Source organism: Oncorhynchus nerka, linkage group LG24 (genome assembly GCF_034236695.1).
Source record: "Oncorhynchus nerka isolate Pitt River linkage group LG24, Oner_Uvic_2.0, whole genome shotgun sequence".
Taxonomy (NCBI): Eukaryota; Metazoa; Chordata; class Actinopteri; order Salmoniformes; family Salmonidae; genus Oncorhynchus; species Oncorhynchus nerka.
This window is the reverse complement of record NC_088419.1, coordinates 54011202-54026188: the sequence shown is the minus strand read 5'-3', so window position 1 is coordinate 54026188 and position 14987 is coordinate 54011202. Positions and strand designations below refer to the sequence as shown.

At 41.6% G+C, this 14987-nt stretch overlaps 1 protein-coding gene across 1 annotated transcript; it reads left to right on the top strand.

The window, feature by feature from the left end:
* Nucleotides 1-10369: 10369 nt before the first annotated feature.
* On the top strand, nt 10370-14541 carry LOC115108171 (arrestin domain-containing protein 2-like). Its single transcript, XM_029632217.2, has 7 exons — nt 10370-10881; nt 11516-11585; nt 11739-11989; nt 12101-12357; nt 12534-12696; nt 12823-12977; nt 13085-14541. The coding sequence occupies exons 1-7, from the start codon at nt 10608-10610 to the stop codon at nt 13136-13138; spliced, it is 1224 nt and encodes a 407-aa protein (XP_029488077.1). The 5' UTR covers nt 10370-10607; the 3' UTR covers nt 13139-14541.
* The last annotated feature ends 446 nt before the right edge of the window (nt 14542-14987 follow it).

Below are 14987 nucleotides of genomic sequence, written 5' to 3'. Positions count from 1 at the left end.
GCTCAAAACTGGTGTCACCACTGAAAACATTGTAAGACTTGTCATGAGCATGTATGACACCCTTATACCTATATTATACCTGTACTAACGAGGTTAGTTTCGGTTAGTGTCTGTTTGGCCAATGACAGGTTTAGTTTTAGGATTTGCTACCTTTTTTAACGAGTGATTAACTATGATCTGTGTAAAAAATAAATAGGATAATGATGAAACAGCAACATAACCTTAAACCAAGATGCTAATTGCCATGTTTTGGGAGCTGCTTTGTTTAGCAAAACAGTGAGTTTGCGGGTAGACGTAAATATTTGAAACCTGATTTCACCCACCTGAAAGGGCAATGACCCAGTTATCATGAGGAAACATAGCCCAAGGTCATTATATTAGATATACACTATATTAGGTTACCCAGGGCCAGCCCTAGCCTTTTAGTGGCCCCCATTTTGATGACAGAGAAAAAGTTTTTTTTTGTTTTACAGCTAATTTCCTGCAATCCTATGCATTTAGCGATGGGTTGGGGAGCAATTCTTGCCGTTTTAAAGCACATATCCTGCAATTCTACACATTTTATCAAGACATGCCATTTGAATGATATCTGAGTGAGATTGACCAACAAAATCAATAGGGGGCACCTTGGAGGTCAGGGCCCTGGGCACCCTAAGTGACTGTTTATGTCGTTTTAGGGGCAATCACGTGTTGGCCACGCCCCTTGGTTGGAGACTCCACCTACTGTTTGGTGGACACAGGACCTGCCGTAATCCTTGGTTACCGATTGTCGCTCATTGCAAAACTGAGGGGAAAGTATCTTGCTATTTCAACTACTTGAACTATTTATTGAAGTGATTCATACATTATATTAATCAAAAAATGTCCAGAAACTATTCGTCCAGCCTTCCTGCCGAAGAGCAGGGTAAAATCTTTTCGTTTTTACGAATATTGTGGGGCTTTCCTGCTGCCCCATCAGATTCACCCTGACGAATGACCCCAACAAGTCTGGCAAGATCATAAAAACGTTTTCTCCCCAATTGCGATCTTGTCTTGTCGCTGCAACTCCCCAACAGGCTCGGGAGGCAAAAGTCGAGTCATGCATCCTCCGAAACATGACCTACCCAAACCACGCTTCTTAACACCGGCCGCTTAACCCGGGAAGCCATCCACCCCAATGTGTCAGAGGAAACACTGTTTAACTGACAAGCGATGTCAGCCTGCAGGCACCTGGCCCGCCACAAGGAGTCACTAGAGCGCGATGAGCCAAGTAAAGCCCCCCTGGCCAAACCCTCCCCTAAACCAGACAATGCTGGGCCAATTGTGCGCCGCCCTATGGGACTCCAGATCACGGCCGGTTGTGATACGGCACCCAGGATCAAACCTGGGTCTGTAGTGTCTGACCCATATTCCAAGATCTGAGGCTGTAATAATAGCCTTCTCTCCATTTTTTTACCTACATTAAATTGCAGTTCAAAACTTCAGCTTATTAGACACCTGTCAGTCCTACTTCATATCAAATACAATAGTCAAAAGTATTATAGCAATGTACTATATAAAAACGACTACATTTCCAGTCCTGGCATTAGGATAGAGGGGTGATAACATTAGACTTACTGGCATCACCTTCCTGCCCAGTGCCTGCCTACCTCTTCTCCTAAAAAACATAGTCTGATGTCTCCATGAGTTGTGCATTCAGTACATTTTTCTAATGTATTTTGCCCTTTATCTTACAAGGTATCTGCACTGCACATAATATGAACAATTACCATTCCTTGGAAGCCCAATAACTTATTTGAAAGTGGATGGGTACAAGTGGATGGGTACAAGTGATTTATCATCACAAACCTGGGGTGTCCGACTGCACCCTCATGAATGCTCAAGTCAAACCATTGTAGAGGGTGAGGGAGGAGTCACATCCGACATGGGTGGCTGTACACAGAGTCCTGGAGGTCAAGTGTCCTTTGGGCACAAGACAACAGCACTCTGGACGACTGGCTACAGAACAAGAGAGGCCATCTGGCAAATGCAACTTCTTTGAGGAAGAACCACTTCTCCAACACTCAGGTTGGTAAACTTTTACACTGAATTAAATGGCAGTTATAAGGGAAAATGCATATCAACAAAGTTCACAGTTGACCAAAATGTTGAGTGACATCAAAAAGTTCATAGGAGCATGGACTGCTAAGTGCAGAGTCAGTTTTCACAAGGTTTTGTTCTCACTATGTTATGTTCAACACAGGTGCAGATGTTTGTAGAACAAGAACTGATTTCATCACGTGGACCACAAAACAATGTATAATCGTCCGTGTCCCGTGAGCTGATGACTTCCTCACCAAGGCTCTGAACACAATGAACCGATTCTGGGCCAAGTATATCTACACCAAGATGGTTGGCACAGCCCATAGACAAGGTACAAACTCTAGGTTGTGATATAGGTCTACGGTACATTTATTTCATATACTGTAACTGATAGAATAAGAGATTGGGAATAAGTTAAGAAAACCAAGACTATGGGCTGAATTCAATCCGTATCAAGGAAGATCCACCTTTTATTAGCTCGTCTGAAATGTAAAGGCCATGTTCCCGTGTTCGCAGAGACTGCATTCGTAATTAAACGCTGCATATGTCGGCTCAATCGGAAATGACCTTTTGCATTTTAATACGGATCTTCCGCTGGCTGTAAAAAACATCAACAACCAAAAACAATTGACGGTGATGCGTTTCCTTCTTAGGAGACAGACTCCAGTCTACAGACAGTCCAGGGTGGAATACAGTGCAGAGAGGAAGAAGGAGAAGCTGGTACATGAAGAAATGTTAGGAATACAGTAGTTCAGTCGAAGGACTCAACCCATGTAATCGGTCTGGTGAAAAATGTCTATGAATGAACTGTATTTAGATAGAAGTACATACACATAATACACAATAGTAAGTCATATAAGTTAAAGTATACAATATAAAGTGTGTGGGTGCAAATAGCTAATGCAGTTGATGAGGAGTTGTCAGAGATATACACTGACTGTACAAGACATTAAGAAAACGTGCCATGACATACACTGACCAGGTGAATGCAGGTGAAAGCTATGCTATCTATTAATGTCACTTGTTAAATCCAATTAAATCAGTGTAGATGAAGAGGAGGAGACAGGTTAAGTGCCAATGAAGGGGGTATGGTAGTAGGTGCCAAGTGCACCCTCAGTAGTTTCCTGTGTGTAACAAGAATGGTCCATCACCCAAAGGGCATCTTAGCCAACTTGTCACAACTGTGGAAAGCATTGAAGTCAACACATACCAATATGAATCCACCTCTTTAAGTCAGCCAAGATCTGAAATCACAACAAAAAACAAACAGCCAAGATCAGAAATGTAAAAAAATATTACCAGGACGATATACAGTCTGGGTGCCATCTCTTTGAGCTGTTTTGCAAACTCCTCTCATCAAAGAAACAATAGGTGTCAGAACAGCTTAAAAAGTCCAGGCACATAGGCATAGCCTACATAATACATACCTGACCGCCAGGATGATGATATTGTGGAGAGATAAAGTCACATCAGAAGTACGACCACCGCAGCCTTTCGACAGGTATAGTATGTGATACTGCCAGCAGGAATACAAGCTAGAGGACAAACGATTAATCGGAATGGCCGATTAAACAGGGCCGATTTCAAGTTTTCATAATAATCGGAAATCGGTAATTTTGGACGCCGATTAAAAAATATATTTTTATATTTGTATATATTATTTTTTATTTAATCTTTATTTAACTAGGCAAGTCAGTTAAGAACACATTCTTATTTTCAATGACAGCCTAGGAACGGTGGGTTAACTGCCTTGTTTAGGGGCAGAACAACAGATTTTTTACCTTGTCAGCTCAGGGATTCAATCTTGCAATCTTACGGTAAACTAGTCCAATGCTCTAACCACCTGCCTTACGAGGAGCCTGCCTGTTACGCGAATGCAGTAAGAAGCCAATGTAAGTTGCTAGCTAGCATTAAACTTAATCAATCATAATCACTAGTTATAACTACACATGGTTGATGATATTACTAGTTTATCTAGCGTGTAATCGATGCAGTGTGCATTCGTGAAAAAGGACTGTCGTTGCTCCAACGTGTACCTAACCATAAACACCAATGCCTTTCTTAAAATCAATACACAGAAGTATATATTTTTAAACCTGCATATTTAGCGAAAAGAAGTCCAGGTTAGCAGGCAATATTAACCAGGTGAAATTGTGTCACTTCTCTTGCGTTCATTGCACGCAGAGTCAGGATATATGCAACAGTTTGGGCCGCCTGGCTCATTGCGAACTAATTTGCCAGACTTTTACGTAATTATGACATAACATTGAAGGTTGTGCAATGTAACAGGAATATTTAAACTGATGGATGCCACCCATTAGATAAAATACGGAACGGTTCCGTATTTCACTGAAAGAATAAACGTCTGGTTTTCGAGATGATAGTTTCCGGATTTGACCATATTAATGACCTAAGGCTCGCATTTCTGTGTGTTATTATGTTATAATTAAGTCTATGATCTGATAGAGCAGTCTGACTGAGCGATGGTAGGCACCAGCAGGCTCATAAGCATTCATTCCAACAACCCTTTCATGCGTTTTGCCAGCAGCCCTGCTGGTGTAACGATGTGATGTTAAATGGCTAGCTAGTTAGCGGGGTGCGCGCTAATAGCGTTTCAAACGTCACTCACTCTGAGACTTGGAGTAGTTGTTCCCCTTGTTCTGCATGGGTAACGCTGCTTCGAGGGTGGCTGGTCTGAGCCCAGGTAGGAGCGAGGAGAGGTACGGAAGCTATACTGTTACACTGGCAATACTAAACTGCCTATAAGAACATCCAATAGTCAAAGGTATATGAAATACAAATGGTATAGAGAGAAATAGTCCTATAATTCCTATAATAACTACAACCTAAAACTTCTTACCTGGGAATATTGAAGACTCATGTTAAAAGGAACCACCAGCTTTCATATGTTCTCCTGAGCAAGGAACTTCAACGTTAGCTTTCTTACATGGCACATATTGCACTTTTACTTTCTTCTCCATCACTTTGTTTTTGCATTATTTAAACCAAATTGAACATGTTTCATTATTTATTTGAGGCTAAATTGATGTATTATATTAAGTTAAAATAAGTGTTCATTCAGTATTGTTGTAATTGTCATTATTACAAATACATTTTAAAAATCGGCCGATTAATCGGTATCGGCTTTTTTGTCCTCCAATAATCGGCATTGGTATCTGCGTTGAAAAATCATAATCGGACGACCTCTACTACAAGCTATGAAATACTTCACAGTTGTCCATTTATTGTAGTTTGAGTACAGTTGTGCCCTGAAAAATAAATAATCATAGGCAATGTTAGAAGTGGGATTAATTATAGTAGACCCTTGAACAGCAGGCACATGTGCAGAGATAGAGTTAATGCAATCGTCACATCACACAGTTTTACTGTTTCTACCTAATAACTCTCATTAGAAGAAAGAACATTGAAAGAAAACGTGTTTGTCTAAAATTGCATTTTATTTTTACATTGTGCTCGGCTTATGACCAAAGCCCATTGAGAACTAGTAGGTCTAATAGCTACTCCTTCATGGAACCCAAACCGACTGCGCGTGTGCCCCGTCGTGCGCTATTGTGCATAAATGTATTTTGTCCCCCTACACCAAAAGTGATCACGACACGCAGGACATTAATTTGGGGACAGGTCGAAAAGCATTAAACATGTATGGCTAGTTAGCTTGCACTTGCTAGCTAATTTGTCCTGGGATATAAACATTGAGTTGTTATTTTACCTGAAAAGCACAAGGTCCTCTACTCTGACAATTAATCCACACATAAAACGGTCAACCGAATTGTTTCTAGTCATCTCTCTTCCTTCCACGCTTTTCATCTTTGAACTTATATGGTGATCGCATCCAAACTGTCATAGTATTACCATGACAACCGGCAACAAAGTTCATCTTTCAATCACCCACGAGGAGATGGCAGGTGGGTACCTGCTTCTATAAACCAATGAGGAGATAGGAGAGGCAGGACTTGCAGCGCGATCTGCATCAGAAATAGAAAGGAGTTCTATTTTAGCCCTTGGTAACGCAGACGCTTGTTGGCGTGTACGAGCAGTGTGGGTGCAGTAATAATAATAACATGGATTTCTACATTTATTTTGTGACGCTCGCGCACGAGACGTGTCCGGCCTGGTCAGCATGTTACCCCGTGTACTCAGCAGGCCAACACAACACATTTCACTATCTCTTAGACAGGTTAGCAAATGTACTTTCAGGATGGCCTTCCCTCCACCCTCCTCGTTTATAACCGATTACAATGTTAGACTCAATGATTTACACCATCGGTCGGACTTGAGATAGCTAACATTAGCTGCAAGCTACCCTCTTCGCTCCGGGCCGCAGTCTGATAACTTTACTTCTAACTAGAGTTGACTGAAAGCATACGGAAAAAAACAAGATAGTCTTAGGGTTGCGTCAATTCGAATCTGGCATCAATATAAATATGACATTGAGTCACCGATTGTATACTCTGTATTTTTTTATTAGCTAAGCAATAAGTGGTAAATGCAATTTTCGTATATACGGGCTCTCTGTTCCACCTCGCAGGGCAAACAGAGAACTGACTTTTTCCTGACAAATTATAAATATACTCTGACAGGGGTAGTTCTTGCTTCCGAGTCGGCCTGTCAGAGTAGAGACTGGGCGTGGTTTAGACTCACCCAGCCTATTGTTGATTGTTGGCACAGAGGCTGGTCCCAGCCCCCTAAGCGCTTCAGCGGTCAGTCGTTGTAGCTGTGTAGAATATACAGTTATCAGGCACCTGGCTCCCGTTATCTAACAAAATACTGTTTGTTCTCGCAAGACTACGTTCTGAATGTGCCCCCCCCAACTCGTTGCACAGTTCCTGTCTTCATGTCATTCTGTATTTTTCCATCATGAGAAAGGCCCATGGCCCTGAAACTGTTAACAATGTCTCAAGTCAGCCATGTTGCATAACATATTCATCCACACAAGCCAACAGCAGATAATATTCAATCACATATGATATGGTAACGGGCTATAGTGCATAACACAGAACCTCACAATAGTGCTCTTTGTTATACACAAAAATACCAATCAACAGCGGAAGACACAACTACACACCCTGTCTAATGTAAACAACAATGCATTTTCTTACCTGTAATGAAGTGTTTACTACACACGTAGTGTGTGTGACGAACCGAGTTTGGGAAACCCTGGACTAGAGCACAGTACTCTTCTGTGAGGCTCTGTTTTTGGATTTGGTAGAGCTAAAACCCAGAGGTCTGGGGTTTTCCTCTTATTAGAGGTACACCCCATTACACAACAACTTTTGGGCATGTTCTCGTTATTTGACAGACAGCTTTAAAAGTACCGCTGAAAGAAGCCAACTTTGAATGCCGGTCTATGCGACGAACCTGGAACGTGTCCCCTGAACGAGGGGCATAGCTTTGCGTGTTGTAATTTATGACGTGAATTGGACGCTGTGTATGCCTGGAGCTGGCCTTGTATCCAACTTCAAGTCTATGACTATCAGTATTTCAGCATCAATTTAATTTCAATCTTTGTTTAACAACACTTTGCATCCATGTGGTTACCCATAATTGACCTCTAATATTGAAATGAGGTGTTTATGTGTGTGTAAAGTAAGCTTTCTGATCCTGTGTTTTGTGCATGTGAATCCGGTAGCCCTGATTTATTTAACAATTTTTGTGAATGCACAATTACTATCCGATAGAATATGGAAAATATTCTATGTTCACACTATATTTTCATAAATATATACCTGCAACTATTGAATATATTGTATATGTTGTATTTGATTTATTCCATTCCATTTGATTTATTCCATGCATTGATTTATTCCATTCCATTTGATTTATTCCATGCATTGATTTGAATGAAGTTTCAGGCACTGAAAACAGTGGTCGCTTTCTGGCCACACTCGTATACACGAGTGGACGGCGTGAGTCTGATGTGCTTTTTTCTCATTTGTCTATGTTAAAGAAACCCATTCGTACTTGAGCATAGAAATTGTGTGGTAGAAACATTGTAACAATATAAATATTACAGTGAAGAACTCAAATACACCATCCCATTTTTTGAAGGTAGGTTTGGTTTGTGTTCTTTGACAGAACTTTGGTCTGCAGGTGTGAAATATGTAATTAAAAAATGGTTAAATTTAGTATAGGCAGGTCCGTGTTTATGCATAATTCATGTTTTCTTTTCACAAACAACAAGGTGCCATCAGGTATTTGTGTCACAGGCTACATTTTCTTGTGGTATAATTCATAAATGTTCCCTCCAAAGAATGACTTTCAAGACAATTAAACGTTTTAAACTGCATTGCAAATAGTCAGGGTAGCCATTTGATTAACTGTTCAGGAGTCTTATGGCTTGGGGGTAGAAGCTATTAAAAAAACTTTTGGACCTAGACCTGGCGCTCCGGTACAGCTTGCCATGCAGTAGCAGAGAGAACAGTCTATGACTAGTGTGGCTGGGGTCTTTGACCATTTTTAGGGCCTTCCTCTGACACCACCTGGTATAGAAGTCCTGGATAGCAGGAAGCTTGGCCCCAGTGATGTAATGGGTCGTACGCACTACCCTCTGTAGTGTCTTGCGGTCGGAGACCGAGCAGTTGCCATACCAGGCAGTGATGCAACCAGTCAGGATGCTCTCAATGGTGCAGCTGTAGAACTGTTTGAGGATCTGAGGACCAATGCCAAATATTTTCAGTCTCCTGGGGGGGAATAGGCATTGTCGTGCCCTGTTTACGACTGTCTTGGTGTGCTTGGACCACCAGGTTGTTGGTGATGTGGACACCTTAACTTGAAGCTCTCAACCTGCTCCACTACAGCCCTGTCGAGGAGAATGGAAGTGTGCTCAGTCCTCCTTTTCCTGTAGTCCTCAATCATCTCCTTTGCCTTGATCATGTTGAGGGAGAGGTTGTAATCCTGGCACCACATGGCCAGGTCTCTGACCAGGTCTCTTAGTTTTGATGTCTTCACTATTATTCTACAATGTAGAAATTAGTACAATTAAAGAAAAACCGTGCAATGAGTAGGTGTGTCCATTCTTTTGACTGGTACTGTACATGTTGCTGACCTCTTGACAGGCCGCCTTCTCTAACCTCAAGGTAAAATCAAAGTGGATTTAGTTAATGTTATAACACATTAACTACCATGTACAGAGTAATTTCATGGTTACATAAAGTTAGTATAGCAGAGGGGCAGCTTAATATAAAAGTGTTGGCCAGTATTTATATGTGGATAGGCCAATTCTAATACATTTCCCAAAGAATAACAGGAAATTATTTATTGGATGGTGTTCAAAACACAATTTACATGTCATACTCAGTGCTTGACTTGGACTAAAATAGGTGGCAGTACTCATTTTGAGACCCTCGGAAAACATAGCTATAGCCTTCTATACATAATTTGGCACTCTACCAAGATAGGTCTTTGTTTTGAATAACATCTGTTCTGAACACATATGTACATGGTATTAACTTTGTTAGTGTGATGAGTCTGCATACCATTCATTATTTGATACAACGTGGGTGTATAAGTCCAAAATCATACTTCATGCAAGCATACATGGCTTTTATCTCATCGGCCCAGCAATTACAGGAAGTCTCAGGTCAGAGCTCACTGAAGTTGATTACACACTTTTTAAAGTTGTCATATAGCCACCAGGAGGCGGTTGATATCATAAAGTTGCACAGTACTGGTACTCGTCTGTATTCCATGACAAAGCCCAGCTGTTGCATGTGTCGTTCACACCACAGGAGGCAGTATATAACCCTCACATACTTTCAGGAAACAAATAAGTAAACAACTTTGTTTTTTTTGGGGACAACTTTTCACCCCTGATTTTGCAATCTAGAGGGCCTGGAACTAAATGTTCTGTAAGATATGATAGATGTATTTGTATTGCAAGCAGATGCACTTTCATGTTTATGCGCATTCCCTTTATCATTATTGATTTTTCTTGAAGTGGTAGCCTAATAGTAAAAAAGAAAAAACTGTTTCATGATCGTTCATACAGGGCTTTAGAGACGTTTCAAATCATGATCATGTTTGCTCTCTAAGAAAATCAATTTTGCAAACTGTGCATGTTCGGTTTCTTGGAACTAATGCATAGACCGCATGTACAGGATGTTAAAAATGGACCCGAGCTAAAGCGAATATAAATACCTTTGCACAATAGTACAATGTACAATGTGAAACTAAATGGGAGGATCTTTGCTGTCTCCAGGCATGCTCAGTTAAGTCTGTTTTTGTCTAAGAACCTGTAACCATCAATCACCAGGCACTGTTTTCTCTGTTCGCTCTGAGCACTCCACGCCCAGGGAAGATGTTTATTAGCCTGCTACAGTCTATGCATGGCACCTTATGTAATATATTCGGAGATCCCGCCCCTTTCACATCGTGCAAAAAGGAGCTGTGGCCGTCTCTGCTGCATCAGTTTTGTGTAGCGACAAGCCAGAGAGACAACTGAAACGCTCTACGCTTTTTGACAACTTGAACAAGAAAGCAAAAGCATTTTAGCAAAAGTAATCCCTTTGGAATTAACACGCCTCAAGATGATTTTCGGCAAATTGAAAAAGTTTGACATCGTCTTTGACTCTCCAGAAATCGACTCTCCTCCAGTTTTCAGCAGTGGGGACGTGGTGTCTGGAAAAGTTGTTTTGGACCTTGCAGGGGAATGTAAAGTGGAGTCGTTGAAGTTGCACGCCAAAGGTTTTGCTAAAGTGTATTGGACCGAGTCTCGTTCGGCTGGGTCTAGTACTGCTTATACTCAAAACTACAGCGACGAAGTGGAATATCTCAACCGAAGAGAAGTGCTTTTGCAAGCAGGTTAGTCATTCACTCCTTCTCGGTGAATGTAAGCAATCGTGCTCCATGTTATGCTACTCTCCGGACAAACCATCTCGAGCAAATTTCAATCAAGATAAAAGTATTTTATTGTACACAACTGCGTTTTGTGGGGGGTTTCTCTCATGATGTTGTATTTTGTTATTTATTAACTTTGAATTATTCTGTCATTTAAAAAATAAACAAGTCCAAGTGTTGTCAATGCAAGTTAGATTCACTCTAAAACTAATAACTCTAAAAGGGGACTCAGTGCTTCCATAAATAATATAAAATAACAAAATAACCCACAAATCAAGGGCCTGCAAATACCCGTTCAAGAGCACCAGGTTTGACAAAAATCTGTTTTCGTGACAGTGAGAAGGAACCACCCTTTGCAAGTAGTATAGAGAGAGACGTGATATGTACCACCATCGGATAAATATGGCGCTCTTGTTTGATGAGAAAAGAGTAACTTCAGTTGCAGTTCATTGTAATGAGAAATTGAACTCCGTGACTTATCCAATATTTATTTTAGGTAGTACATGGCATTGGAAAGCAAAAGGCCCTCTTTCAGTAATCAATGAATGTATCAGAAGTTGTCACAACATTAATGCTTGTTTTATTAATTTATTTTCAGATAATGCCGAGCTCATCCTCCTCCCTGCTGGAAGACATGAATTTCCATTTAGTTTCCAGTTGCCTGACGAGTAAGTATCCCTTTCTGGAATGAATGGTTTCGGTTCAGTATTAGCATACTGTTGATTACATGTTGATTGCATTTGATTTGGGCCTATGATAAACATCACATCTTATTAAAGAACAACGAAGGTCTAATCAATTGATGTGTTTTACTCCAACAGGACACTGGTTACATCATTCGAAGGCAAGCATGGCAGCGTCCGCTACTGGGTGAAGGTGAAGCTGCATAGGCCCTGGGCTACAGTGAGGAAGATCAAGAAGGAGTTCACAGTCATTGAGCCCATTGACATCAACACACCGGCCTTATTGGCCCCCCAAGCTGGCAGCAAAGACAAGATGGCACGGGTTTGGTACCACAACTTTGGACAGGTGTCAATAACTGCCAAGATTGACCGTAAAGGTTACACACCAGGTAAGAACCAACCATATCCTTTAACCCTAGTGGCCTGAACTTAACAAATAGTTATAACTGTTTTTAACTGAACCAAATATAATGTCACAGCCTCTATTCTCCAACTTCCAGGTGAGGTGATTCCGGTCTTTGCTGAGTTTGACAATGCCACCTCACGCTCTGTGGTGCCCAAGGCCTACATCACACAGACGCAGACATTCCTCGCCCGGGGCACCATGAAGCAGAAGCAGGCTGTGGTGGCCACGCTTAGTGGCGACGTGGTGGGGGCCCAGCGCAGGGAGACCTGGCATGGCCGCGCCATCAAGATCCCACCAGTCGGGCCCTCCATCCTGCAGTGCCGCATCATCAAAGTGGAATACATGCTCAGGGTGAGTTCACTCCCTAGACAGAATGGAAAGCACTTCATTCACATTTATTAGGTGTTCCTTGTTGAGTGTATGTCTTATTGATAATGAAAAGCTAATTAGAGGTTAGTGGTTTTACCCCTACTGAAGAGTCCATGTTACTGTAGTTCTAAAAGCTTTCTCCCCGCTCCACCACTTAGATATGTGTGGATGTTCCTGGGACCTCTAAGTTGTGCCTAGAGCTGCCGCTGGTGATGGGCACCATCCCCCTGCATCCCTTCGGCAGCCGCACCTCTAGCGTCAGCAGCCAATACAGTGTCAACCTGGAATGGCTCCGCATGGCCATCCCTGAGCAGCCTGAGCGTAAGTGTGTCTCTTGTAAACAAGACATAACATGTTCCTCAAAGCTAAATGCCAAACCCCCTGAAAATCTCCAACCTTAGGCAAAATGGTTTACTCATCTGTCCCCTCTTTCCCTCCCCCATACAGCTCCTCCTGACTACAGCTCTGTGGTGACTGATGAGGAGGCTGAGCAGAACACTATGGCCCACCGTCCTGAGGAGGACCTCAGTGGGATCATGGAGCACCCACTTAGGGCCTTTGTCCAGGAGTTCCGCTTCCGACCCCCTCCGGTGTACTGCGAGGTGAGCTAGCACCACTTGGAATACTCTTGTGATTTAACTGAACTCTCTACACTTCATGACCCAATGTGCCTTATTGAAACGTATACCCTTGTGTTTTGCGCCTGCAGGTCGACCCAAACCCTCAGCCCCTCAACATGAGACGTCGCTGCATGACGTGTTGAACCAACCACTTGAGCGTCACGCGATGACCCGACTTAATTACGCAAAGTGATTTGTCTTCTCCTGGATTACTATCCGAAACTGGCTACCCAGTCCCAAGATGTGGCTTCTGTTGTTGGTAGGGACTAAGAGTACCGCTGAGAAGGTGGAAGAGGAGATGGAGACGACAGGACCTGGTTGTGGAGGAAGCCCTTTTAAAAAAAGAAAGATGGTTATGTTGAGCAAGGAAAGGAAATAACTTGTCCCATGGTTCCTGTCCTCCAAAGTGATTTTGGCTCTGGATGAGGAAACAGAGCCCCTCCTGCCAATCAATGATTCCCACACAATAAATGTTTTGTGTTTTTTACTGAATTTGGGGAAATATTGGGGGAGAATCACTTGATTTTTGTTAGGGGGAGAGTTGGAGTTGCAGATGATACCTAAGCCTTAAAGAATGCTATGTGATATGAAGAAGTAATCAGCTGGTTTAATGTTGAGGCATCTGTAATACCCAACTCCCCTTTGCCTTGTAACATATAGCCTAGATGTCGACCTGCGTTATGTATTATGACTCAATCATGATGTTCCCATGACTATTTCTACTGATAGTCAAGTAAATGAGATTCAAGTAAGCACTTTTCTGAGAAGTCATGGTTTGGTGAAGAGGAGTTGAGTCAGCAGGTTTAGATATTAAGCCGATGTACACAGGTAATGCTATTGCAAAAGGGAAAGCCTGCAGTATCTGCAAATGAACTGAAATGATTGCATGAGCGATTCTGATGCATCAGCTATCCTCTATATGGCGCTGTTCAACATATTCTGAATGTTAATATAACAGTACTGGATGAAGAAACTAAGTGAATTTCTTTGTATGTGGATGAATTCAAGAGGAATTGGGGTTGCGTACAAGCTAGTTCTTTAGCACAAACCTATGCATAGTGTCTTCTCAAATAGAGACGAGTACTGATTTATTACGACCGTTCACAACAATGATAAGAGGAAGAAACGTGTGAGTCTGTTTCGAAGCTGCTTCAGGCTCAAATGATTATTTTTAGAAGCAGCTAAAGAGGAAATGTCTGAGCTGTGTGGTTTGTGCGTTTGTCTCAACCCAGATGCCTTGTGCCTTGATGTTTCTGAACAGTTTATACATGTCTGCAGAACATTTGTTCAGTGTTACATTAAGCCTTACGTTGAGGATGTCACTTTGAAGTGTACTAAAGAACATTCCAAGAAATTACTGAGGACTTTTACCTCATTTCCAAATAATGGAGAGAATGGTGGCTTCAGGTCAGCAATGCAGCTTTGGTGTCATGCTCAGTGCAGCACACACCTTAAACGGAATGTATTTTATACAAATGCCATTGTTGATTCACAGAACTTGCCAAAGTTTTTGTAATTCTTGTTTCTAATAAAAACACTGACAGATTTTTGTGTTTTCTGTCAATTAATTCATTTCTTAATTTACCTCATTCTATTTCCCAGAAAGTTTAGTTGGTGAGATTTGACTAGAGGTTCAATACAACTTGTTCTCCTCGAATAGATTGAGTGCCATCTCAAAGAAGAGAATATTAAAGCTTCCTTTTCAACAGCTGCTCGTTGACATGCTAAGAAACATGACTGGGCAGGGGAATTCTGGTGAAAAGTAATTCAGTCACGTTGAACTTTTTTTTAAACATCCACACATTTGAACCATAATATGAATTAAATTTCTTTGACCAAACTTAGGTTAATGTAACCTGAAACCTCATTATTTTTTAAATTTTTTTCCCCTGCTACATTCTGTCTTTTTTTGGAACATCATGTACAGCAGTTTTAATGTGAGCTGAGGCAACACTGCGGTCATGGTTCATCTGAAGAACACTTCTCTTACTC

What these genes read in the sequence shown, in the direction of transcription:
- LOC115108171 (XM_029632217.2), top strand. Translation starts at nt 10,608, where the DNA reads ATGATTTTCGGCAAATTGAAAAAGTTTGACATCGTCTTTGACTCTCCA. An exon ending in AGAAGTGCTTTTGCAAGCAG is followed by an intron (nt 10,882 to 11,515) that starts GTTAGTCATTCA and finishes ATTTATTTTCAG; the next exon opens with ATAATGCCGAGCTCATCCTC. An exon ending in AAGTGGAATACATGCTCAGG is followed by an intron (nt 12,358 to 12,533) that starts GTGAGTTCACTC and finishes TCCACCACTTAG; the next exon opens with ATATGTGTGGATGTTCCTGG.